The 27,587-nt window shown below is 46.1% G+C and overlaps 1 protein-coding gene across 1 annotated transcript in view; it reads right to left on the reverse strand.

Annotated features, from left to right (window-relative positions):
- The window catches only part of TMEM39A (transmembrane protein 39A), a 224,400-nt gene that overhangs the window by 22,642 nt on the left and 174,171 nt on the right, over positions 1 to 27,587 (reverse strand). The window contains exons 5-6 of the mRNA XM_085621131.1: positions 13,801 to 13,955; positions 7,383 to 7,731 (exon numbers count right to left, since the gene is read on the reverse strand). Coding sequence (XP_085477257.1) covers positions 7,383 to 7,731; positions 13,801 to 13,955 — 504 coding nt within the window. The remainder of the gene's footprint in view (positions 1 to 7,382; positions 7,732 to 13,800; positions 13,956 to 27,587) is intronic.

A 27,587-nucleotide genomic window follows, 5' to 3' on the forward strand; every position in this document is an offset into this window, starting at 1 on the left:
ATTGCTAATTGTTTTGGGGTCACAAATGATATGAATACATGTCTTTCATTGCTATGCCATCAACACCCTTCTGGCCTATCCGCGATTTTGCATATGACTTTCAACAACCTGATTGGTTATCTGCACCCTGTATAGAAAGCCTACATTTCCCATGTTAGCTCAGGCTACACGTGACGACGTCTCTATGTCATCACTCGGCGCCTCCCTCCTACGTCGAACCAACACTATGGGTTCCTGTTTTATAAATGACCAACATCACCATGGTCGAGTACCTCCCCTTCTGGCTCGGCAGCCGTTTGAGGTACCGACGGATAGGTAAGAACTAAAGCGCATACCTTTTTGTTCCTACTTTGCAAACAACGGACTTCTGTCTTTAATGAGACACGGGTTTTGCTCGACTAGTGGGGTTTCGTTATCTGCTATTTTCAACCGATTAAGAGCAGATGTAGTCATCTCTACGTTAAAATAAGTTTTTGAAAAAGGCTAGTTGTTTGGCATTAATCGATCTCCATGGCATACCTTTGTTGATTATATTAGTCACCACGTATGTAGTCCAGCATGTTATAACAACTAGCCTAATGTGGTGTTTTCTCGGTATTGTGGGAACGAGATATGGCACTGCTCATATGAGTAATTATGCTCAAACACGACAAGCCCTTACTACTACGGATACTTTTGGAGTACAGTCTAATAGTATTTGACGCCATTGTCCTCGAATAGCCATCACTGAGGCTTAGGTATCACTTACTACAAGACCTGACACGTCTACACAGAGGCATAGTTTTCTCGGCAGCCAGACTCCCGTGCTTTCCTCACCTGCCTTGGTTTTAAAGAAGTGCGTGTTTATATATTAAAGTATTGTTTGACTCATAGCATTAGATTATACAATACCTTTTATCTATTTCCTAGAGCGGTGCCTCCTCAGCCTGAGCAGTTGCCAGGTGAGGCGAGGCACATACCCAGAATTTTTCGGGTAAGTGATAAATAACTAGCATCTCAATCATTTGATGTGGTGATTATACTAACAAGTATTTTGCATAATTGAATAACTTTTCTTATGCGTCTTGTGACCTAATTATGTCGCTGCACACTTGTCGTTTACTTCTCACGTTGTTTGTTTCCACTTCTACAGGTAATTTCTCCTATACCTATCACAGGTTCAGGTTGTATGATTTACCTGTTTTTCACTTATAAAATTGCAGTAGCTTGTTATGGTCCTGACGAAAGCTGGGGTATAATCTATCCATAAGCTGAAACATGTAGACCAGGTTTTCAACACAGTTATTTGTTTAAACTGTTCTAGCACTGTTTTAATTTGGCATCAAGGTAGCACTCAAATAAAAGTTCTTTGTGCCTTGTTAACCAATTTTATTCATCACACCTCTTTCATCACTCGCACTGCATACATCACCCCGCACCATTTTGTGTTTTGGTTCCTTCCACTGAAGCAACATACTCATAGTTGCATCCGGGACACACTCTGAACCTGTATCCACGTTCATCTGGTAGTGGATGGTTCTCTGATAAGTCCCTGGGTTCCCAAATGATGAAGCGAGCCACTTCTAGTGGGTGATGGGAATCTTTTATGCATACACAGACTTTTAATGCATACACATATCCAGTGTGATATTTTTGTGTTAACATTCAGACTTGTTGCAGTACTTGTAGTGTAGCACTTTCAAGGTCACTTGATTTTTTCAGACTCATAGTTTTCTTTGTTTGGCCTCTGCAAATATCCCATATCAATGGAATGAGACTCCATGCGGGTCCACCTTCAAAACATTATCAAGGACGACTTCCACCGCCCTGCGATCTAGCCTGACACACCACCACCTGGCCCGCCCAAGTAGCAGCAGCTTCCTACTCGCCCGACTCCTAGTGCCGACGTCAGGCCAATCTGTTTATCCCGGTTTATTTTAATTCCTACTCTCACATGGTTACTTCACATAGCATTGTGTCATTCCTGAAAAACGACTGAGGTGGTAAGCTTACCCACAATGTCTCTACAACTTGTAATTGCTCATTCTGTGCATTACAACAAATACTACTCTGATACTGTCTGTAATGTAAGCATCCAAGCAAGAAAAGTATATCCAATTGCCCCTGACCAATCTATCCCCCGCCAAAAGACAAGGTTTCCTCTGGAATTATCCATTATCCTTTTGCTGTAATTTCTTGGAAACTTGAGATCCTGCCTTGCATCTAAATTTTCAATTAAAAAAAATTCCAAGATGGCAAAATGGCCAGGTATGAATAATATTGCATGGAAGGGGAGGCTTGGGATTCTCCACCATGAGGCCTCCCTTGTTCTGAATCTTGATTTGCCTTGAAAATTCCCCTGGTTATAGGATGACTCTGCGGAGACGTCTGGGATGTCTATGGTTGATGCTAGTGCAGCTGCCTTGGGTGATGGCGGCATGCTGTCTTTGGCTTAGTTTGTAATAGGGGCCAAGCTTTTGCAAGTAGCCCACTTTAAAAAAAAAAAAAAAAATACATATAAACTAGTCTAAGATTTCTTCCACTTTAAAAAATATGTCCTTCTTAAAATGTCACATTTAAAAGGTTTCGTGGAACTTGTCGAAATCCAGAGATTTTAAGCCAAGCAAGCCTTCTCAAAAGCAGACTGGTATTAATTTGCGTCCCAGCTATCTCTTTTACTTTCAAGGAACAGCAGATTTCTGCCTTCGAGAGGATCTTTCTTTCCTCAGCAAGATTTTGTACTTTTTTTGAAGGGTAGTGAAGGTCTTGGAGGAGCATCTCCACTGCCTCCCACTGGTATCTAATATCTCAATAACAAAGTCTGCAGATTGGTAAGCCATGGCTACCCTTGATGCTAATCTGCTGCCAGCCTTTTACTCTCATTGTCTGGAGAAGGGCCAGCCCTGCACTTCAATAGAGGTCTCTTCCTGACTCTGAACAACCAGTCTGGTTGCAGAAAGTCCCACAATGTAAATTGGATACAGCGGTGTAGCATTGCACTTCCTCGCCACTTGTGGAGTGATGAATCTGGCTTTGTCAGGCTTATGGAAGTTTCCTTCGTTGATTTTAAGATTGCCTGGAGGCCAGAGAGGATACCATTTTATTTTCTGTACAAATCTAAATCCCAATCAGGAACCGTGCTCTTCTGCATCTACCTGCCTGGTGATACTGTGATGAGCAGCTTATCATCAAGTGCTACTTTAATGAAGTAAACACTAAAAACCCTCCTTTACCAGGAAAACATGAGGATTCTAATTCCAATCAATGTTTCATTATTGCACTTTTGGGGAATTGGGGGGAAGTTTTATATAGTGCAAACTCGTCCCGAAGGTATCAGAGCGCTTTACACGAGCGCCAGTTACATTACAGACTGACACCTTTAAAAAAAAAAAAATAGTAAGGCACGGGGAGATTAAGTTATTTGCTCAGAATCACAGGATGTTGAGTATCCCTGCCGAGACTCGAACCCGGTACCCCAGCTTCGAGGTCAACTGCTCTAGCCATATCCTCCCAACTTAATCTCCCTGATCCACTTCTTCAGCCTCAGGGTCTACCTGAGGTGGTGCAGAAGAGCATACAGGGCAGTATCTGGAGCTTGTGTCTCTGGCGCAATAACTTCAATTTCTCTGGAACTGGATAGGATCTTAAGTCAAAAGAAACAACTTCCTCTAAGGTTTATCTTCGTTTTATCTGGGCGCGACCCTGTGTAAATGAGTCTGCCATTGTGGATCTCGTGGTTGTGCCAATATAAAATATTGTGCACACATGTCAAAGTTTGCCGTACATATAATCTCTGCGAATCATGGAAAACAATATGGTGGATTTAGGATAGGCCCAAGGTAATATTTCAGCTTAGGTCTTTTTGACATCAAATGTCCTTTGTAGGTTGATCTTACTTTAGCGCGTGGAATTTTTATTGTCTTTCTTTTCAAGTCAAGCTGCCTTTTAGCACCGAAAGGCTTTACACGCTGAGATCATAACTTAGAGGTGAGTACTTAGTAAACAGATTTCAGGCATTATGACTTACTGATGGTAGCAGGTGTTGAAGGACGGGCAACAATATTTGAACTGGCATATTTTCCAAAACACAAGGTCCTATATTCTGAAACCAACAGTAGATGGCAAAACAGTGCAGATCATGTGTATATACAGAATACATGCTAGAAACATTACATTTGTGTATACAGCAATTATAGTCAATATTACAGTATGCTAACAATCCATAGGGTAGAAAATGCACTAATCAACATTGAGTAGTGTCCCCCTTATAGCACAGCCATGGGCAACGGGATTGCAAAAAATTAATCAAGGTTTACGTAGTAGTTTACAACTCAAATGTTTATTGTAGATAATTCATCTGTGTTTCAATCTTCGTTATAGTCACAAGATTTGTAATTTGCAAAAGTAGATAATTCACTAGAACCAAGGACGTGTGGAGTAATCCTCAATGCATTTCGGGTATGGTTCTACCCTTCATCAGGATAAGTCCTATAAAGATATAATAAAAGGAGAGTTGTGTCGACCTGTTTGACTAAATATAAAAATTATAGTGAAGGTGAATGTTTTCATAACACCTAAACCCAGAAACACAACGAAGATTGAAACACAGATGAATTATCTACAATAAACATTTGAGTTGTAAAGTACTACGTAAACCTTGATTAATGTCCCTGCATAATGGCGGTCCCTTGATTTAAATTAAATTTCTCAAAAATAAAATCAAGTAATAAGGACAAAGATATATAAATGTAACTTTGTTAGGGTCTCAGTGCAGTCTGTCACAGACTTCCAAAGAGAACATCTTTCAAGAATCATTGGGATCTTTACATTTAATTATCGCATTTCATTCATTGCCGGACATCTGATGATTGCGGTTAGTTTTGTTGCCTGTGGCATCCAGGCTGCGCCATAGATCATTTTCCTTTCTTGCTCTCTCTTTTTGCCACTAGTGATTTTCAGTTCTTCCTCCAATACAATTTTCTGTCCTGCTACTCTTAAATTCTCCTGGCCATCCATGACCGTGTGAAAGAGGTACAAGTCTCTCCTGGATGAAAGAGCCTTCCATGCCTCCCCAAACACCTTTCTTTGGGCACTGATCTTATTCAGTGAATTATGGTCACTTCTAATTTGTTTGCTTCTCTGCGGAACCGTACTCTGCTTTAAGAAAATACATTTAAAACAAACAATTTTGGCCCACTATTTGATTTATGCCAAAATTCCAATATCAACAGCTGGTTCATCTAGAAGCTGACCGATCTCTGGGAACATATCATTTTTATGATCGATCTGCATTGGTGGGAGGCACATTCACTCGTTCAGGAGACAGGTGCATCGTCAAAAATGTTCTTCGGTCTCTATTTCAGATCATCTATTGTGTTAAGCAGCTTAGTTATTGAGTAGAAAGACCGATATTTTTCAGAGACTCGGCATCAATCATATCTTGTACAGACAGCATATAAGTTTGTCTTCTCAAATCAGCATTCTAGGCACTATTGATCCCCTCTGAAAGTAATCTTGCTGTCCAACTCAGAAACTAGATACAACTTTTTGAAATTTTTTCTTTCTTTTTTTGATTTACTTGTTGCTGTTCTACGATTCTCTTGCTACACTACTTACAACTGAGCTGCTTTTAGTCTGATTGTTCTTCTTCTAGTGGGGTTTACATGTAGTTAAGCAATGCAACTTGAAATTTGAGTTCTTACGGAGTTGTGCAAAAAGGTGTAAGTAGGAATTTTTGATCTCAATTTCTATTACCATTCTACAATTGAGATGTTTTGACCATGAGATTTATAAGTGATATTTATTGTAGAGGCAATGGGCGGTTATCTGTTCTTTTTTTAGATCAATTAATGTTTGGTGGGGTACTTGTTGACACCACGCTTCATACTTTTGTGAACTTGTCGCTCCTTATTGCGAGCTTTCTGAAGAGATCATAAACACCCTAAATTTGGGTTGACTGACAGTAAAGTTAATCCTGCCAGGACTGCCTCTCCTGCCAACACCAATCCAATCGCACTACCTCCTGAGCTTGATCCTCCCAGGACGACTTCGGAGTTTCGTAAAGTCTTAAATTCAGCAACACCAGAGGTTTCTAAGGTACACAAATACAGGAAACTAGAGCAATTTTTGCAAGACAAAACATAGGCCGAGTTTTCGGTGAAACAGAGGGAGAGTTAATAATGGAGGGCCTAGAACAACAGAGGGACTGCTATCTTTGGTAAGATATCTAAGGGACAGATTGGAAAAGCGCAAACTTGCTGAGATGTTTTGGGGGCCAAAGGACAAACCATTTTCCTGATGCGCAGTCTGGGAGATGGATCTTCACAGAAGGAGCCAAACAGGCTCTTCCCACTGCTCCTTCCCGTCTCTCCTTTTGGAAATCGTAATCCACAGAAATTTCAGAAAAGCGGATGGTCTTTCTCTGGGATAAAACAGGCGTCTTCCCACCAGACAAAAGGACTTTAAGACAGTTGCCTCAATGCTAACCTTTGCACGTCTAACAAAACCAGTCTCGAGTACACTACACTAAGATAGTTCCCTCCCTCACCGTTAATAAAAGAGGCATGAGGAGTCGCAGTACGCCATGCTTAAGTTCCTACTGATACATTAAAGCATCAAGATTATCAGTGACGGGTACGTCTCTCCCCACAGCCCGAGCACTACTTTAACTTTCAAGACATGGAAAAGCATATGCAGGGAATACATAGTAACAAAACTGGCTAAAATATGTAAGAAATGTGCAGAAAGGTTACATCCCAAGTAGTACAGATGCAAGGAACTGATAGTCAAGGTTTCAATGTCCATATGGTCTTTTCCATCTAATGGTACCCATGTCACTACCTTTGGATGAAAAATATGCATTAGAAAATAGTACTGGAAAATAATTAGAAAATTCTGGATCCTTAGGTGTTGCCTCACAATTGCAATGCATTAAAAACTAGCATTGAAAGCGTACACCATCGCGATCGCTCTGAAAGCGAAAGTGATCGCGATGACGCACGAGTTTTCAAAGTGCTGCTGAAGGCTAGCGGTTCGCGCGTGCACGCAATTTCTAGGCCGGCCAGCAGCACTTTGAAAACTCACCTCCAAAATGTCTCTCCGAGCCAGCGCATGCGCTGGGCTCAGCGAGACCTAAAAATAAAACCTCTATTTACTATTCGGATCTGGAGTATACATACCACAGCAACACAAGCTTTATTGCAGCACTGTCACATTGTTTACAAAAATATTCACACTCCTTTCTTATTCATCCAAGTTCAGTGTAGTGTTTTATTGCCCATGTAACTAACTGCCTACTACGCTTCAAAGATTACAACCCTTTATCATGTGTAATATGTAGGCGGGTAGCACGGAACGCTGGCTGCTTTCAATTATTTAGATTACAAAATATCTACACAACTCACCTTTACAAAACAGAGCGGCAGAAAGGCTACATAGTAGGCACTGAAAAGAGAGTTAAAGAGAACCTCCTTGATCCTGCGGTTAAAGTCCACCTTCAAGCATTCGACCTCATTTCGTATGAGATCTGGCGAGAGTGGACAGCTGTGGGAAGGAATGGTGGTGGGGTTATTGAACTGTTCTTTCAGTGACTCTCGAAGAAGTGAGAGGAAGTCTTTGGGTTTGACCAGACTGCTGACGCTGGACGCACTGTCTTCGACCAGGTGGTCCTGCACTAGGTAGCCGCAATCTGTAGGAAGAGGCTGAGTTCGGCTGTCCTGGTGAAAGCAGCAGAGCGGTACGTAGACACCAAACCTGGAGAGGGAAGAAAAGGGTTCGGAGTCAGAGTTATACAACCTAGGCAGGGAGGAAGGGGAGTATAGCGAGGGAAGGAAAGACTGAGAAAGACTAATGTACCAGAAACAAGTTAAGGGTCACTGCAGGTGAAATAGACTTGCAGTGTGTAAAAGAAAGGTAGAGGGTCAATGCAGATCTCAACAGTAAAGTGTCAAAGTTACAGAGAGGTGCAGGGAAAAAGAAGCAGGAAACAGGCAGTGTTAATAGGATGGGGAACAACGAAACAGAGGGAACCTGAAGCAGAGAACAGCCCGCTGAAGAATCTCTGATGTGTGGACCAGACACATGAAGGGTCCTTAAAGTATAAATAGAAAGGTGGATGACAGTGCAATGTGGAATGGATCGGCAGAGAGTTATTCCAGAAAGGAACAAACAGGCAGAGGGTCGATACAGCATGAAACAGAGGAGGAGATGGGTTGAGGATCATTGCAGCGCGGAGAAGAGAAGAGGGTCCCTCACACGGAGGTGTAGACATGTGGAGGGTCCCTATGGAAAGAATGAGATACGACATCCAGGTTTGCGTTTTTCCTCTACAACTGATCTATTGATTGCGGATTCAACAAGTCATTCATTTCACAGAAATATAATTGCAGTTGAATTACTATGTTATAATGCGCCTGGACCAAAACCCATAGCGCCTCCCATTTAAATTGCTGGCTTCTTACTCGCCTACTTCATTTAGGTATACAAAGGGCACGTTGGCTAACCAATTGTAGACAACACCCTGGAACATTAAGGAGAAGAACCAACAAGAATACTGTTGGGAACTCCTGTAGCAGCACCTGGACCTTGAGAAAAGGCATCGTAAAGTGTGGAACAATCAGAAGAGGGGAAGAACATTTGTGGAAATGGAACAGTCAGAGGAGGGAGGAAATGCCCTTGTTTGGAACAGTCAGGAGATGACAATAGTGCAGTGTATATTTAGACCAGGACAGTCACTGTAGCAGCTGCTGTACACTTGTGCCCTGCCTAGGAGCCTCCAGAGCGGTCTGTGGAAATGGTGCATACGGACAGCACAGGGTAAGGTTTTTATTACAAGATTCAGGAAATGTTCTCCTATTTAGAGTTTTAACTCAAAAAAAGGCCATAACAAAGAATTCAGTGCCATACAAAATTTTGCATGTCTTTAATTACCTGACATTTTCCCCCCAAATACATTTCATCAGGTTTTACCTTCTGAAACGGCACTGGAGAAAATTGCAGAGGAGTAATGTGTAGTGGTGATGTTTTCCCTTGACAAACAGGAGATCGCACAGGAACCTGAATTTAGCCCCGGCCTCAGAATTTAACCTTAATCTATCAGGCCCTTCCTCTTTAAAGGGTTATGTGCTCCACTACAGATGGGTGGGACCTTAAACCTGCGAAGCGGTCAAACAAGTGGGCACTCCAACACATTCATGACTTGGTCCATTTCCACGCTCCACGCTCACTGCAGTTTCCTTCCACCCCACGATGAAGGCCCTCACGAGTAGACTCAAGAAAAGCAGATTGTGAGTGAATCTCTTGCCTTGAGGGACAGGCAGAGTACAAAAGTCACCATAGTGAGTAACTTGTGTGCTTTGTTGCTCAGTCCTGTATGTGCTGGGGTATTTCTAAGCATGACGTTCTGCAGCACTACACTGCAGCTGTCAAGGACCTTGAAGCATGTATTCAACCCTGAAAGCAAAAAAGCAAAACAAACTGTTTGCTAAAGAAATCTCTGGGAAATCAGAAGGAAGTGTTGACAGCTCAAGTGTTGTTGGACATAAAAAATGGGTGGTGAAGTGTGCGTGTCCCACAATGGTTGGACACACACGGAGTTATTTAAATACCCCTCACACACCAAGAATGACCCATGGACAGCCGTTCGAGGATGCCGACGCAGCCTTTCATGTTACGAGCAACTTTCTGGAGGTAACAGCCATGTCCCCTTCTCCGTTTCCTTTTTGCTTTTTCATTTAGCATTGAGGCTCCTTCATTTCTCCACCCGTTCTCAAGGTTCATGAGGCAAAAACCTCACATACACATAAGTATGGATTCTTTTTTTCACTGTGTCTATCTCTATTATTAGAGAATAGTTCACGCAATTCATAGAGTGTGTGTTTTTTGTTGTTTGTTTGTAGTGTCATGTACGGTCTCTATTTCTTACAGGTCACCGCACTTTTTTCCTGCAATATTAGATCTATGGCTAACGATCACGTTTTGGTCACATTTGTGGCGCACCTCTTATGTTTGCAGGTACAATGTTTTTACTTCCTGGGACACTAAACACGTCCTTTCTTCTTTTTTCTTTTTCTTTTTCAGAATATACAAGTATACTATTAGGTATCGTATATTTATGCATTATTAGTTGCATCTTCACTTATGTTAATAGTGTTTTCATAAATAAGTACACGCTTTCCACATAGGAGGGATCTTAGCCCTGTCCGGATGAAGATGCTTCCGCATTGAAACATGTTGACGTATTAGGAGTAACCACACATTAAGTAGGGAATCTCCGCACCACCTTTTTACCAGCACCAACCCCCTCGACATATTAAAGTTTTTGTCTTAAGGGGCCAGGTCCTTTTTAACTCACATTTACATTCACCCCAGACCCTCCTTTTGCATCACACATAGCACTTTATCATCAGTGCTCCCGCGTAGTCGCAGGTCGTAGCACGCCCCGTCCCGCAGCGGGGCGGGAAGACCCCTATGATGAAGCATGACACCATGGGTCATTCTTGGTGTGTGAGGGGTATTTAAATAACTCAGTGTGTGTCCAACCATTGTGGGACACGCACACTTCACCACCCTAGTTTTCTGAACCCAGGTTTCTTGTTTTTCTTCAAGAGGTGGATCCTTATGTTTGGTAACTAATTCTGAGTGGAGGACGTATCCACCTCCAGTGCCCGTGTAGGGCTTTTCACCTACACTCCCTAATCCTGTTATTATTGGACATAAAAAAAGACCATCAGGCAAGCCACATTCAACAGCAAGGTTTTACAATCATCTTAAAAGAAAACAAGCCAATACTTCTCTGGAACCAGTGTGAAAGCAAAAAACTACTGGTTTGTTCCAGAACAGTTTCTCTACCAAACCAGACAAACCAGTTGGTGGAGCCCTGCTGCTCCCAAACAAGCTGGATGGGAACTTGACATCTTTCCGAACCCTTATTCAGAAAGTGTCAATAGAGTCATTCTTTTCTGGGCAAACTGCACTATTTTTCTTCATCTCAAAATCCGACCAATTCTGAACTACACATTGTCCGAAAGTACGCAACAAAGTGTTGTTGTCAGATTACCTTAGGAGGGCTTTCTTTAGGTCTACATTTCTAGTTTCACGTTTTACCTTGGCTGCTTTTAATAAGTGACTTTTTACATTCGTCAAACGTACTCGATGTACTGAGAAGTAGTTGCACATACAGTTCACTTCTTGGTAAGTTTTATTATCATGTTATTCGTACACTCTGTCCAAGGATGGGCACACAGAACGCGATGCCCCTACATTTACGTTGTCCGGTTGGAGACCGCTCTAGCCTTCTAGATACACCATCGCATCAGCTTTGCACCTTTGACACAGTGTGATTGGAGCAGTGCTTTTAATATATAAACGGCCTCTGAGCTACATTCGGCACGGGAGCACCTGGGCTGGGATTATCCTGCAACGAGACACAATGTGACTGAGATGCAGCCCTGCTGACTCTGACCTTTATCCTGCAAAGGACAGTAGCCTGCTCCACACCGGATCGACTTCCTGTTACATCATACCCAGTTATGGGGGTTAGGCTATCCAAAGGACCTGGCAGAGGGTACTCCATCTATGCTCTCAATGGTGTAGGTAGTGTTAGGTAGGAGTATAATCACACACTAATGCTATCATGGTTGAACTGTTTCTTTTTATCCCCATTTGCATACTGCTGCTACAATGCTTTGTTTCATCGGCCTAATAATTGCAGTACACGCTTTTTATACAGGATTACGATTGATTCAATAAATGTTTGATAATCCAATGTGCATCTTTCTTGTGTTTACCTTGATGCAAAAACAAACAGCGAGAGGGTAGATCTGTTTCCATGAATTCCATGGGGAATAAGACTGGTCGTGTTCGAGGTTGCCAAGACCATTTGGTACCCTGGTAAGGTTAGTGGTCCGGGTGGAGCACTGTGAGCTAGCGAGGAATTAGGGCAACATTTTCTGAATATATGTTTGATATGATTCCCCATATTTTGACGTTTATGTTGTCCAGATACACAGTCCTACTTAATTCGAAGGAACCATATAACAGTGTATTCTCAATTTGAAACTACATGTACCCACATCAGTATTAATGTGCTTTTACGTAGTGCTTCATACCATACTTCTGCCATTTCTAAGTGCTGTAAATAACAGATGTTACTATTACACAATTGAATGGCACCGACATGCAGGCTGCGAAGAACGAAGATCAGGTTCCGCAGACTATGTGAGTCTTGCAGGGAACAGGACACACCTGACTTTAATGAACGACCATTCAGATACTGGAGATCCTGAAACACCGCCTTCTGATATTCCAAGATTCAGTGATGAAGTGGCCGCTGCTTCTCCAGCTCCACATAGACCTCAGCCTCTTTAAATAGGTGACGAAACAGAAGACATTATTGACTAAAGTAAACCGTGCTTGATCAGTCTTTCTATAAGCCACACCCGTTGTGTTTGCGCATCCGAGCCTTCATATCCCTTCCTTTCCTGTGCACTCAAAGGCAGATGTTTAGAGAGCAAATTAGAAATGCAGACATGCAGTTAAAAAGGGGATCTACTGGATGTTAAGAGTTCAAGCAAGATTATGGTTAAGACTGGCTTTACCAAAAAGAACAGCTTCTCTACAATTAAACAATAGCTTAGAGCTTGCTGAAAAAGTGGGGCTATCTCTGGGTCTACCTTGCAACTCGCCTGAAAGGTATGTCACGTAGACACCCATGGAGAGAATAAGAATCTAGTACAGATACAACAAAAAAGTCTTTAATTGGGCCAAAGCCGCCATAAGCTCTGTCAGAAGTGCATCCAGACTATGAACGATTCTGGTTAAACGTGCAAGCTCTCCTAATATACAGAATGTATAGAGCCATGCACCCTTTAGACAACTGCCTCGGGAGGAACACCGTGAACTAGATCTCCTGATTCTGATAAAAATCCAATAAGAATGCAGGAACACGTTAATAATACTAAATTACATAAGAAGAGACAAGCACTTTGGCCTTATTGACATGTGCCCACTTGCAAACTGTGAAGGTCCACACATCTTGATCACAGTCAATTTCCAAGGGGACATTTGAACTGAGCTTGTGGCAAAGAACCCTATGATTTCAGATAATTTTTGATTTCATTCTGTGGTTGATATTTTGCAACTAAAGTACAGGACAACAAAGGGACCTAATGAGTTTGGAGATACACTTAAGTAAGATCTAGGGAGGGAAGGACTTCAATCTCCTTTGGTTCCACCCAAATGCCCTGATCTGGAGGCACAAAGTGATCCGAGGACCAACGATCCAAGGAACAGGATGAGCGAAGGTCCAATTGTTTGAGGGCCTCCATCACTGAGCGGGCCTAATGATCAGGCACTAAAATCCTTTCTAGGAAAGTCACTTGAAGTCCATCAGAAGGACAATTGGAAAACTGTACCTCAAGAAAAGGTGAGACTGAAGCCAAGGCTTAAGAGAAAGAAAGACACACCTTCACCGAGCAGCACCAGGAAAACGTATTACCTTGAAGGTGGCTCCAGATGTCTTACAAAGAATAATTCAGGGGCATGAACAACCACACTGCAGTGGAGCACAGTTGGGAGCGTGCAGGTATAGCACTGAGCTGGGATCAGAGGTGAATTCTGGGTGCAGCACCACAGCAGCGTAGTGTTGTGGGACTGGAGAGGAAGCGCCTGTGCAGCTACAAAAAGGAGTGGAGGACCCCGCAGCGAGGGTGAAATGTGTAATCTGACTATGAGAATGAGAAACCTAGGAAGAGCACCGATGTGAAGTTACAATATACATTGAAGGGAACATGGATTAGAACAAAAGGTGAAAAAAATACTCACGGGTAGCCGAGGAAGAGAAGGTTTAAAACAGAGTGGTTCCGGAACAGGTTGACCAGCGTCCAGCAGAGCACCCATCCACAGAGCGTCAACAGCACCAGGCGGGCGCTGATGAGGGCTGTGTACTGAACCATGGACGTCGTGCCCATCTGGGAGGCCTGCAAGCGACATGGAACCAGAGTTACAACAGGAACTGAGGGTAACATTCCTATCACACACTGCCCAAGAAAGACACTGGGGGAAAAAGAAACCGAGACCCACAGAATTAATTTATTCACCGAACCAAGGTACACATGGGAGCTCAAACATGAATGGCCACATTAGCCTCCATTCGGCGACGGTTTTGTTATGTTCTCTCTTTCTGGACAGCATTACGAATGCCGCTTGAACGAATTTGAACCTTTCCGTTAGGTAGAATTTCAACTATATAATTAATTTAAATGAACTACCCCAAAATTTCGGCGACAGCCTTTCATCCTATCTGAGCAATCAAACATAGCTAAGCTAGGGGAATATAATCTGTCTGGATACCGTATACATCTGCACGCACCACATCAAGTGAATGCAACCACTTTTATATGTGGGGAATCTAAATTATTTCAGTAAAGTGACCTGCTACTGTTGTTTATCTGTCATAATCATGCCTGGTTCCTGCTCTATGTTTAATTACGTTTTTTGCAACTACATACGCCTGAAGACTCAGAGCACCCCAACGGAATACACTGGACAAACAGATTCTGGGAAAAGGTTGAAGAATCTCGTCTCGACCAGCACCCCCAAAAAATACAGGCACAATCAGTATTTCTACACAGTCCTGATATGGGAAATGCAATCACCTTTTCATATTGTTTCATGTTATTTATAGTAAAGAGATTTTGGTATTGCACACATTTTCAGAAATAGTCTAGAGTGAACTCCTAGGGGGGGGACTACTCTGATGCCAGTTGTCCTTAAAGTGTCCCTCCAAAACATGTCACTAACTCACACCTATATTTAGGTAGTAGGATTATGCTTTTTTTCCCCACAGATGTGTCAATCATCCCTCACTTTTGATTTATGTTGACCCCCCCACTGAAAGCCAGGCACCCCACCTAAGAAATGTATCTAATTTGTACCTCAAAACAATACACAAAAATATAGAAACAAGTGTACATCGAATACTTTATGTAATTCAGAAATAAAAATATATGCAAAAATCTAAATTCTAATTGGAGGGCTGGAGCGTTTCAAAATTTAGTTTTCTTTCTAAAAGATGGCGTGATACGTTGGTCTCCTGCATACCAATTTGTCTTTTTTGCTCCAAATGCATGCTCTCTTTTTTATCATCTTTTTTCAGTGCTTCACTTGGGGCCACCGATTGTACTCCATTCCTTTTGCTGTACATGTGCTGCTCCCCCAAATCAAGATTATGATATAAATATAATATTCATCCTCCAATTTCAAATTTATTTATATTGAGTATTCTAAAAGAAATGTTTTAATGTATATATGCTTTCTTAATCTGTTAATATTATTTAAGTTTCTAAACAGTAGCAGACTCACTGAGTAGGCGTCGTAGCCCAGTAGGGGACCAGGCACCGCACAGATATTTAAAAAAAAAATCACTTCCTATCCACAGATCCCTAGTCTTGTTAAGCTCCCCAGATGCCACACTGGGTTCAGGAGCACTTGCAATAGCATCTGTGTGCCGGATGTTGGCACCATCAACGTCTGTTGTGATTCCGTCCTGCCTCCCAGCAGGACACAGAACAGAAGTTTAATTATTCAACCATCCGCATCCTAGAAAGCAGAATTGATAATTTACTGGAAGGTGAGACAGCTAACTTAATACCTTACTAATTACCAAAAGTCCACTCTGCAGAACAGGGAAGTAGGCAGGGGGTGAGCAATTTGCTATTACTTTTCGTTCTGCTGCTAAAGGTATATAGTGCAGTAGATGAAACTACGAACTGCGGATTTCTTACATTCTGTATCAATACCCAAGCAATGCCCTATCCAAGGAGGTGAGCAAAAATAATGGGGTGACCCGGTGTCCCTCAGAACCTGGGTGGGCGTATTATATAAATACAATGGTTCTGTCGGGAATTTCTAATTTCTTTTAGAAAGTTCAAAAAATATTCATTACATGTAACAGATATCAGATAAATGAGGAAAAAAGCACACACCAATAAAAAGTTAGCAATTTGGTAATTTAAGGGAATAAAGTATTATGGGCTGTCATAATACCCAAGTTCAAAAGAGCAAAATATTGGTGACTTGTGGTGATAAAGTGACATGTGATGATAAATAGTATATACAATCTATTTCAAATGCAGTAAAAGTGAATAAGTAGAATAGAAATGTACATTATTTCTTGATATGTCTTTATGGTTTTTCACATATGCTACAAGATCCTATGTGAATTAATGTCTGATCAGAAGCATTATGTAGACATATAAGGGTGCGTCTACGTTTCGACCCCGTGTACTGCGCAAAATATAATAAGCGTCACGGCGGGTCTTCCTCAGGACAGTGCAGATCGGTATACAGTCCACGTGCAAATTTTGGTTAATATCTGCGGGCGAGAAGGTTTTCTCAGTCAAAGTTGTAGTCCTGGTGAATCAGGAGGAGACCTTGAAGATTTTTGAGGTAAAAGGATGATGTCTTCAATAAATTTGGGGTTTTAAGCCAGTCGCATCATTTACGTGATCTGTAGTTCAGCACGTCTTGTCAGCTCTCAGTCTTGTGGAATACTCCACCAGAGTGACTTCCAGGAAGTCACTCAAGTGACTTCCTGGAAGATGCCCAAAACAGGAAAGCCCTGAACTAAAACAGTAGTCGCGGCCTTTCCTTTTGTGGAATGACCCAGACCCTTTCTAGAAGATTTTTTGGCCAGGTTATAATAGTTTGATGCAGAGGATAATCCACATTTCTGGACAACCTTTCTTCACCTCAGAAAACCCAACAAACAGCTGATCATCCACCAATACTTCTTAGTCCATCAATGTAGAAATGAACGGCCCTCCACTGATCCAACTGTTGTAGTCTTTTCTCCTCCTTAGAAGGAAGTGGTGGAGAAAAGAACAAAGGAAACATGATGGACTGTGCCATGTGGAAAGGTGACAACACCTTTAAGAGAAAGCATGCACGCTTCTCAGCACCAACTTGTAGTTTACAGAGGCTGAACTGACAAGGATTGCAGCGGACTGATGCGACACTCAGAAGAGATCGTAGTGAGAAACGCGGCCTTCAGAGTTAGGAATTTCAAAGTATAACTATAAAGAGGCTTGAAAGGAAAATACATTAAAAAAAATATTAGAACCAAATTGACCGCCCAGTCCTGTATAATGAATAGGGCAAGAGGAAACGTATGTGAATGTCCATTTAGAAACCCATTTCAAAGCGTGACTAGAATAGTGAGGTCAGAGCAAGCAAACAAAGGAAGGCTGAAAGGGCCAAGAAGTAACCTTTAACCCACAGCAAAGCCTTGATGGGCCAAAGATAACGCAAATATAGGTATGACTGACAATCTAGGATAGGCACAGGATCTACTTGCTTCTCCTTGCACCAGGAAACAAACCTGTAATGGCGGCCCGCAAAAAAATGTGTTTGGTGGAGGAGCAATGATTATCCAAAATTACATCAACCCCCTTGGAGATTAGATCAAAGCCCCATAATTGGTTCTGCTCAGTCTCCTCGCAAAAAGATGTATATTGTGGAGGTTCAGGTGCAGCTTACGGATATGCTGCTGGGACAGCACATACAACCAAGGAGGTAGCCGAAGTAGATGGCAAATACACAGAGAATGCAGTTCGGAGACCCAGACCCTCCTGGCACAGTCTGGGACCAGAAGGATCAGCTGTGCTCAGTTCCAAAAGACTTTCTTGAGGACCCACGGCATCATCGGCAGAGGCGGATATGAATGTAGGAGGCCGGAGACTCACTGAAGGCAGACCTTGTCTCACAGACACTCTTGAAGAGGCACAAAAAGATAGATGATGCGTATTGTGGAGGTAGAAAATTGGTTTTCCGAGGATATACCCTACCAAGCAAAATACCATTTGACACCTCTGGCTGCAGACGCCTATCATAATCGGCAAGATGATGTCTGCTGAGTATTTCGGCCCTGATGAACAAGTTACTTACCTTCGGTAACGATGTATCTGTAAGAAACATTAGTTAGTTAGATTCCTCACCTTAGAATATCCCCAGGCGTCAGACTGGATCCGGAAGATTTTTCGTCAGCAATACCCCTTGCGCGTCGCTAGGCGTCGTCTGCGGCTCCGCGTCCGTCGTCGGCGTCGTGCGCCGGGATGACGTCGTCGGAGTACTTAGACGCCGCCCTCGCGCGCTGACGTCAGTTCTTGTACATAGCCTTCCGCGCCAGGAACGCAGAGCCATGCAAAGACCGACACTGGTGCCAAAAATAAAATCTAGGGGCCTGAAAAGGATAACCTTAACCCTAGATGTCAGTTCGCAGAACGGGGAGGATGGGAGGGTCGGTGAGGAATCTAACTAACTAATGTTTCTTACAGATACATCGTTACCGAAGGTAAGTAACTTGTTCATCCGAAAGAAACACGTTAGTTAGATTCCTCACCTTAGAATAGATACCCAAGCAATACCATCCCCGGTGGTGGGTCTGCGAACCAAGATCACACCAGAAAGTCCTGGAGGACAGAACGGCCAAAGAAGCCATCCCTCCGGACTTGGCTGTCAAGGCAATAATGCCTGGCAAACGTGTGTAGCGAAGCCCACGTCGCCGCCTGACAGATGTCCTGCAAAGGGACTCCCCGTCCCAAGGCAGTAGTAGCCGCCGTGGCCCGAGTAGAATGGGCGCGCAGCCCAACAGGAGGGTCCTTTTTAGCCAAGGAATAGCAGATTTTTATACACAAAACGACCCACCGAGAGATGGTTCTTTTGTGCACAGCTTTCCCCTTCTTAGCGCCCACGTACCCAACAAAAAGCTGGTCGTCCACCCGGAACTGTTTTGTGCGGTCCAGATAAAAGGAGAGCGCACGTTTTGGGTCCAGACGGTGGAGCCTCTCTTCCTCTTTGGAAGGATGCGGAGGCGGAAAGAAGGTGGGCAAGGTGACAGACTGCCCAAGGTGAAACGGAGTCACCACTTTAGGAAGAAAGGAGGGACGAGGCCGAAGGACAACCTTGTCCGGATGAACAGACAGAAAAGGAGGCTTTGAAGATAAAGCCTGGAGCTCACTCACCCGTCTAGCCGAGGTGATGGCTACCAGAAAAGCAGTCTTTAGAGTTAGAAGACGAAGAGGGCAATTGTGAAGAGGCTCGAAGGGAGCGCACATCAGGAATGTCAATACCAGATTCAAGTCCCACTGAGGCATTACAAAGGGGACAGGAGGGAACGTGTGTGTAATGCCTTTGAAAAAGCGTGTAACCACAGGGGACTTGAAAAGAGAAGGCTGATCAGGAAGCCGCAAGAAGGCGGAGATGGCAGCAAGATAACCTTTCAGAGTGCCCAGGGCAGAGCCCTGCCGGGCCAGAGAAAGAAGGAAGAGGAGAACCTCAGAAAGAGGGGCGGAAAGGGGATCCACAGCCTTTGCTGTGCACCATGCCACAAATTTGTTCCACCGGCAGGCGTATACCGACTTTGTGGAGGGACGCCTGGCTGCCAGAATGATATCACAGACTTCAGGAGGCAAGTCAAATGGCATCAACTGCCGCCGCTCAATCTCCACGCATGGAGGTGGAGGCTGGACAGGTTCGGGTGGAGGACCGTCCCCTGCTGCTGCGACAGAAGATCCTCCCGAAGGGGCAGACGTATCGGGGGATCGGTCAACAGACTGAGTAGCTCGGGATACCAGTATCTTCGTGCCCAATCCGGAGCCACCAAGATGACTTGGGCCCGGTCGCGCCTGATCTTCTTCAGCACTCTGGGCAGAAGTGGTATAGGCGGAAAGGCGTACAACAGACCGCAACTCCACTCATGACGAAAAGCGTCGCCGAGCGAGTGCCGCCTTGGAAATTCCAACGCGCAGAACTGCTGACATTGCGCGTTCTCGTCGGTGGCGAATAGATCTAACCAAGGCTCTCCCCACTGCTGAAAGAGGCCGTGCGCCACTTCGGAGTTCAGACGCCATTCGTGATCCATCATGCACCGGCGGCTGAGTTCGTCTGCTCTGGCGTTCAGAGAGCCCGCCAGATGTTGAACCACCAGGGTGACGCCCTGGTGTTCCAGCCATGTCCAGAGGCGCAGAGCCTCCTGACAAAGGGTCCACGACCCCACCCCGCCCTGTTTGTTGCAGTACCACATGGCGGTGGTGTTGTCCGTGAACACCTGCACGACACTTCCCCTGACAGAGGGAAGGAAGGCTTTCAGTGCAAGCCGGATCGCTCTCAACTCCAACAGGTTGATGTGGAGACGAGACTCCGCCGGAGACCAGAGGCCTCTGATCTCCGCCTCTCCCATATGGCCACCCCATCCCAGGAGGGACGCATCCGTCACTACGACATGCTCTGGTTGGGGAAGGGAGAGGCTCTTGCCCTTGACCCACTCGCGGTCCGTGAGCCACCACTGCAACTGCTGTGCAGTGCCCTCCGAGATCAAGACATGGTCGGACAGGTTGCCGTGATGCTGGGCCCACTGAAACTTCAGGTCCCACTGCAGAGCCCGCATGCGCCGCCTGGCGTGATGCACTAGTAGGATGCAGGAAGCCATCAGCCCCAGAAGCCGCAACACTAGCCTGACCGAAACCCGGGATAGAGGCCGAAAGATGGGAATCAGGGCCTGTATATCCCGGACCCGCTGTTCCGGTGGATGGACCCGGAACTGCGCCGAATCGAGAACCGCTCCGATGAAGAGGAGCTTCTGAGAGGGACTCAAGTGTGACTTCGGCACGTTGATGGAAAACCCCAGCAAATGCAGGAGATCCGCCGTAGTCTGGAGGTGGGAGACGACTGCCCGGGGCGAGCCCGCCTTCAACAACCAGTCGTCGAGATAGGGGAAGACTGGAACCCCTGATCTGCGCAGATGAGCTGCGACCACCGCCATCACTTTCGTGAACACCCGAGGGGCACTGGTGAGGCCGAAGGGGAGCACGGTAAACTGAAAGTGCTCTTGGCCCACCGTGAACCGCAGGTAACGCCGGTGGGCCGGCAGGACGGGGATATGGAAATATGCGTCCTGCAAGTCCAACGCTACCATCCAGTCTCCAGGGTCTAGGGCAGCTAAAACCTGAGCCAACGTGAGCATCTTGAACCGTTCCTTTCGGAGGAAGGCATTGACGTTCCGGAGGTCCAAGATAGGGCGTAGGCCCCCTTTGCCCTTCTTGGGAACCAGAAAGTAGTGGGAATAACAACCACGACCTACTTCTGGACTCGGAACGCGCTCGACGGCCCCCTTGGCCAAGAGAGCCGAAACTTCCTCGCGGAGAAGATGCAAATGATCCCCCGAGATACGGTGGTGCTGCGGAGGCATGGCTGGAGGGGTCGTCTCGAAGGGGAGGGAGTAGCCCCTTCGGACGATTTGCAGCACCCACCTGTCCGATGTTATGGACCGCCAGTGGAGCAGGTGATGGCGAACTCTGCTGCCCACTGGCGTGGTATGGGCCTGAAAGCTCGGACTAGGAGGGCTTTGAGGCGGATGCTGCAGGGGTGGAAGTGGGCTGACCACGTCGGCCTCCATTTCCGCCACGGCGGAAGCCACGTCCGCGACCGCGCGCAGGTTGGTTCTGCGGCTGGTGGCTTTGCGGACGTGAGGAGGCGCCCCTTCCTTGGCCACGAAAGGGGCGAAAAGCGGAGGTGTGCGCCCGCGGAGCCGAGAGGCCCAAGGACTTGGCCGTAGCCCGGGAGTCCTTAAAGCGGTTCAGCGCACTGTCCGCCTTCTCACCAAACAGGCGAGTGCCATCAAAGGGCATGTCCATGAGGGTGGTCTGGACATCCCCGGAAAATGACGTGGACCGCATCCAGGCGTGGCGGCGGAGCGCCACCGTGGTCGAAATCGCCCGACCCAGCGAGTCCGTGGTGTCAAGCCCACATCGTATGGCGTGCCGTGCTGCATCCCTCCCATCGGCCAAAGCCTGGGTAAGACGCGTCCGGACCTCCTCCGGACACAGGGGCAGCACGTCCTCCACCGTATCCCACAGGGAATGGGAATAACGGTCCAAGAGACAGGCGGTATTTAAGGACCGCAGGCCCAAACTAAGGGACGAAAACAGTTTCTTGCCGAACTGCTCGAGTCTCTTGGAATCCCGATCCGGCGGAGCGGTCGGGAAGGAGGATTGGGAAGTAGAGGCCTGGATAACCAGACTCTCGGGGGTGGGGTGTTGGGACAGGAAACTGGGGTCGCCCGGAGCAGGGCGGTGGCGCCTGGCAACGTTCCTATCCACAGGAGGAACTGTGGAGGGCTTGGACCAGGTGCCCTGCAGAACGTCAGTGAGGGCCTCGTTGAACGGCAGCAGAGGCTCAGTGGAGCTTGCTGAGCTTTGAAGCACCTCAGTGAGGATGTTAGTCCTCACAGCCACAGCAGGCAACTCGAGCCCAAGGGCCTCGGCCGCCTTGCGCAGCACCACAGAAAATGCTGCACCCTCCTCCGAAGCCACGGTCGGAGGAGAAGTGAATCCAGTGTCTGGCGAGGTGTCCAGCCCACTGGCCTCCCCCAGTTCATCTGCCCAGTCCTGAGAAAGCTGTGACTGAACAGCCAGAGGGTCCTCGAACCCCTCCCAGTCGCCCCCTTCTTCCGATTCCTGATAAACAGGAGGAATGATCGGAACCGGACTGTAGAGATGGTAGGACTCAAGCGGCGTCGGATGCGGCGTCGGCGGACGCCGTGCCGGCAACGGGTCCGGATGAGGGCTAAACTGGGGCGTCGGCGTCACAGGCGTCGGCGGCGCCGGTGACGGCGTCGGTGGTTCAGGCGTCGGCGCCGGTGGAGGAGTGACTAGGTCAACCGGCGTCGACTGGGGCCCAGGCAAGGGCCCCGCGGGGACCTGCGGCGTCGAGACCGGAGTCGTCGACGGCGCCGGGGCCGGAGCCGCCGGCACGCGAGGTCGCCCAGTCGAGTCCGCGGGGCCCGAAGGCGCGCCAGCGGGCGTCGACGGTGGGGCCAGGCTCCTCATGGCCGAGAGGAAGGCACTGATCTCCGCCGGCGCCGCGTCAGCCCCAGGGACCGGAAGGTATGGGGGCGGACGCGGCACCTGCGGCTCCGCCGGAGCCGCGGGGGTGGAACCACTTGGACCCTCGGCCGAGTCGCGCGACCGGCGAGGGGAGTCCGAAGAGCGATGTCGCCGCTTGGACTTCTTAGAGTGTTTGGACTTACCCGACGACTTGGAGCCCGACGATCGATGGTGGCGTCGGCTAGGGCTCCGCGAGCGATCCTTGGACCTCCTCCTGGACCGGGATCGCGCACGACGCGGAGCCGAGTGGCGAAGCTCGAGAAGCTTGCGGGACCGCTCCCGCCTAGCCTTCGAAGTCAGGGCCTGACAGTCGTTGCACGACTCCGCGTCGTGGTCGGGGCCTAAGCAGTAGAGGCACCGGCGGTGGTGATCGGTCACCGACATCAGTCGATGACAATCCTCGCAAGCCTTGAACCCAGGCATCCTACCGGCACCAGATGTCGACAGACAAGGATCAAAAATGATCAAAAAAGATTTAGTCAAAAAAGACTAAAAGGGGTAGCTCTCCCGGATCTGCGCTTACTGGCGCGGAAAAAAGAAGAACTGACGTCAGCGCGCGAGGGCGGCGTCTAAGTACTCCGACGACGTCATCCCGGCGCACGACGCCGACGACGGACGCGGAGCCGCAGACGACGCCTAGCGACGCGCAAGGGGTATTGCTGACGAAAAATCTTCCGGATCCAGTCTGACGCCTGGGGATATTCTAAGGTGAGGAATCTAACTAACGTGTTTCTTTCAGATGTTGAGGGATGCCAGCAGGCGACTGATAGCAAGGGACATTCCATGAAATACCAGCCATCATCAAAGCCTCAGAGCTTCCAGACAGAAAGCATGAGACCCCACTCTGCCATGCTTTGTTGCAGTGTCACATAGGGGTCGTCCATCAGCTCCTGGATTGACCCGCCCCCGATAGAACGAAGAACAGTCTTTGAGGCCAGCTGGATGAGCAGCAGTTTCAGAAGGTTTAAGAGGTGATGCTGCTTCTTCAAAGACCAGAAGTCTCATAGCTACCTCGTCCAAGTGACCAGCCCAGAGATGATGCATCCGCTGCTACTGTGAGCTCCAGATGGGGCATGGAAAATGGTCTGCCACACCTCAGTTTGGTGTTTGCCATCCACCAGAATAGGTCCTTACCTGCATACTAGAGCTGGGCCCACAAATGCAACAGATTCCACTGAAAGGGTCACACATGAGAATGGGCGCGAAGTACCAGTAGACTGCAGGATGCCAAGAGCCCAAACAGCCCCAGAACCCTCAAGACCAGATCAGAAGCGGTCATGTAAAACGCTGGGAATCTTAGTATGGATATCCTGGACTCACTGCAGGGCAGGAAGGCCTTCAGGGCAAGGGGGAGAAGACCAGAGCCGTAAGAATTGCAGGTTTTCCAAGAATGTTATATAAAAAAAGACTTCGATATCCTCAAGCGTTTATGAAAATACGGGGCGGAAACACTACATCTGCATTACGTTCTAAGAGACCGCGACCCAAATGCTGACCAAATGCTGTGCTGGGAAGGTTCTACTGGGTGCAAAATGGACTAGAGCTTCATGTATTGGTGTAAATTCACTCTGTATTGACTGGGGCACTACTCCGTGACTACCACCCAGCACATATGTTTTTATTATCTATATTGCTTTTTAGTAAATACAGAATACAATACTTAAAAAAAAAATCATATTTAGGTTTCTGAAGCTAAAGCAGTCTCCTAGTTTTTTTCTTTTTGGGACACTAAGACAAGAAGATAAAAATCCCTTTTAGGAGGAGTTATCTCTGCAGCATCTGCTGTCAACAGGGCATGGTCTTCCTGATGATTTTTGCCACTTAAGTGTAGTTCTAGAGGACCTGACAGACACTGGAACTGAAAGACCTAATATGACTTCACTTTGTCCAAGGCTAACTACTCTACTACTCTACAACATCAAGTCCTTTCCAGTTATTAGAGAAAGAAACATGTCCCCCCCCATCCATTGGAAAAGATGAGAAGGCCTTCTCATTCGTGCTTTCTGAAGCAAATCTCAGCTGTGGTCCACTTTTGCCAGTACCCGTGATTGTCACTGGGACATCCCGATGTGTCCATGCAGACATGCGCAACAGGCGACTGAGGTCGAACAGACAAGGTACTAAGGCAATTACCTCCAAAAGGTTCATCTTGCAGTAAAGTCATCAAGTGTCAGGCAGCAACATTCATTTCTTTAGAACACAGTTAAAAAGGCCGTTCTCACAGAAAAACACCAATATGTTTTGCTGAATGTGAAGAAACCCTCTGACCTCATTGAGAACAATAAAAGGATCTACTCAACCTCTGTGCAGGTGTCATCCTGAAGGCATTTACTGCAATAAATACCGTTAGCGGCAGATGGGAAAGTGAAACTATAGAAGTCTACCGCATCCCGTCTCTTGAACTGTGGGTTCCTTACAGGGCCATCTTCCATTCTATGGACGATGAGAACATGAATGCCACTGAGTTGGGCAGCAATATCAACTGCTAATAAACAATCAGTCTGTGTCTTGTGTTATATATAATTATATTAATAATAAAACTTTACATGTCATAGGCACCCAGTTACACAATATATATTATGAAAGGGCATACTATTCAATTCCCATGCCTATCATGAATGCAGGATGCAACATGTCTGGAGTATCTTGCGGTACCTGTTCTTCCGGCAGGAGCAGTCTTCTCCAGGAATGCACTATAAGATGGCTGGTGACACCGCAGCAGATGATTCAACTCATGATGGAGGCATCACAGTCTGCTCCGATACCGCCCCGTTTAGCACGGGTAACAAAGAATCCTTTTGATGTTATTGCATTTATCTAAAATATTCTTTCTGCCTTCTGCCTTTACTGGGAAGAGCTCAGCCGTCTTATCTTGCGGTGGACAGTCAGATAAGCTGAGCGGAACACCTGACTGCTGTCCATCAACTACTTACAGGGGATATCAGGAAAATGACGAAACAATAGATCTTAAAACCCCAGCCGACATCATCAAACAAAGCCATGTTCTACAATAACTATTGGTGATGATTTTTAAGAGATGTTCAACAGACAAAATCTTTATAAGATGCCAATCTGCCATCTAAAGTACACATGAATCACTACTTGTCCCCTAAAAGAAGGCAGCACTTCACCCATACCCATAAAGGCGTCGGAGAAGCAGATGGACTTGGTCAATTTTAGGGTGGGAGGGGGGAGTTTGGAGGGGGTTGTTGGTGTGTTTATATGGCTGGCAGCTCTCACAGGAAGTGGGATATCTTTATCGCTGTCCTATCACTCAAGTGCAAGTGGAAACGGCACTCAAACTTTGCACACTTGTGTCATTGGGCACATCGCATGAGGATCACCACCATCCCAATACAGCAAATGTCCTGCTGCGTGACATGACCAGGGCTACAACGAATACCTGGGATTTCTACTCACGCACTTGGTATGGCCGGACATCCAGCAAGAGGGCGCAGATGCTGTTCAGATCCAAAGGATTTACTGCACATATTAAAAGAACTTTTAAAACCTTCACTTCTTTGTGCTGTTCACGTTATTGCAGAATCTGTTCTGTGTAGTTCGGAGCAAAGACTGGTACACCAGATACTCCCAAAGTTTGATACAAATGGTTGTTGGAGGATCGATACAATGGCGGTTAGGTTTCAACTTCACTCTCCTGCTAGTATGAATGTGTGGCTAATGTTACGTATATTGTTGATTGGATATTTCTGTAGATTGTGTTTTCATGAAAATAAGTATCAGTAATTAACCTTATTTGTTTTAACTTGCTATCTCCTTTTATAGAATTTCAGTCTGTTTTTAAGGAAATTCTTATACTTATTGGTTAGGACGCGGTGACATTTTAGGTGCTGATAATTCCGTAGGAAGTTGCAACAATTCTTGTCCTTTTTTCTTCTCTCATTTTTAATTTGCTCATACTCAATTTAGATCCTGGTACGTGTACAACAAATGATCAATCTAGTAACAAATAACCCTTGGTGGCACTGGTATACACACGTATGGGCATCAATTTTGGAATGGGTCTCCCACTTCGCGAATGCTTGCATGATGCATGACACGTGCACATATGTATTACGATGTATACCTGCGTCGTGATGAGTTAGTGCGCATGCGTCACAACATAGGTGCACATCTGGCATGACAACTAACATTTAACTTTTTTAAAATTTAGTTTACCTTTTCTAAGATGGTGGATGCACATCATGGTATGGAGATTTTTTTTTAAATGCGTACAATAGTAAAGTGTTCCCTGGTAGTAGATTTCAGCTGCTTGGCTCTCCCCTCCACCCGTCCCCCCCCCAAAAAAAAGACACTGGGGATAATGTGAGCACTGGAAGTCAACTCCCTCAAGTGGGGAGAGCAAGAGGGGAAATGTACCAGCTTAGGGGGCAGTATGAGGGGGTACAGGGTCACACAAAGGGGCAACTGCAAGTAAAAAACACACGCAGTCCCACCAAGGAGTGCTCAAGCGTAAATGGAACAAACTTTAGAAAAGCCAACAGGTCTGCCGTTGGCTACAAGCCTTTTGGCTTTTTCAATGCTTGTTTTGACTTGTCATGGTGTTTGTAAATGTTTATTGTTGAGGGATCTGCGAGCCCCCCAACACGATAAAAAATAATAACTGGATAAAATCCTAAATATTTTTTTGGTCTTAAAAAGCACACT

The sequence above is a fragment of the Triturus cristatus genome, chromosome 8 (genome assembly GCF_964204655.1).
Source record: "Triturus cristatus chromosome 8, aTriCri1.1, whole genome shotgun sequence".
NCBI lineage: Eukaryota > Metazoa > Chordata > Amphibia > Caudata > Salamandridae > Triturus > Triturus cristatus.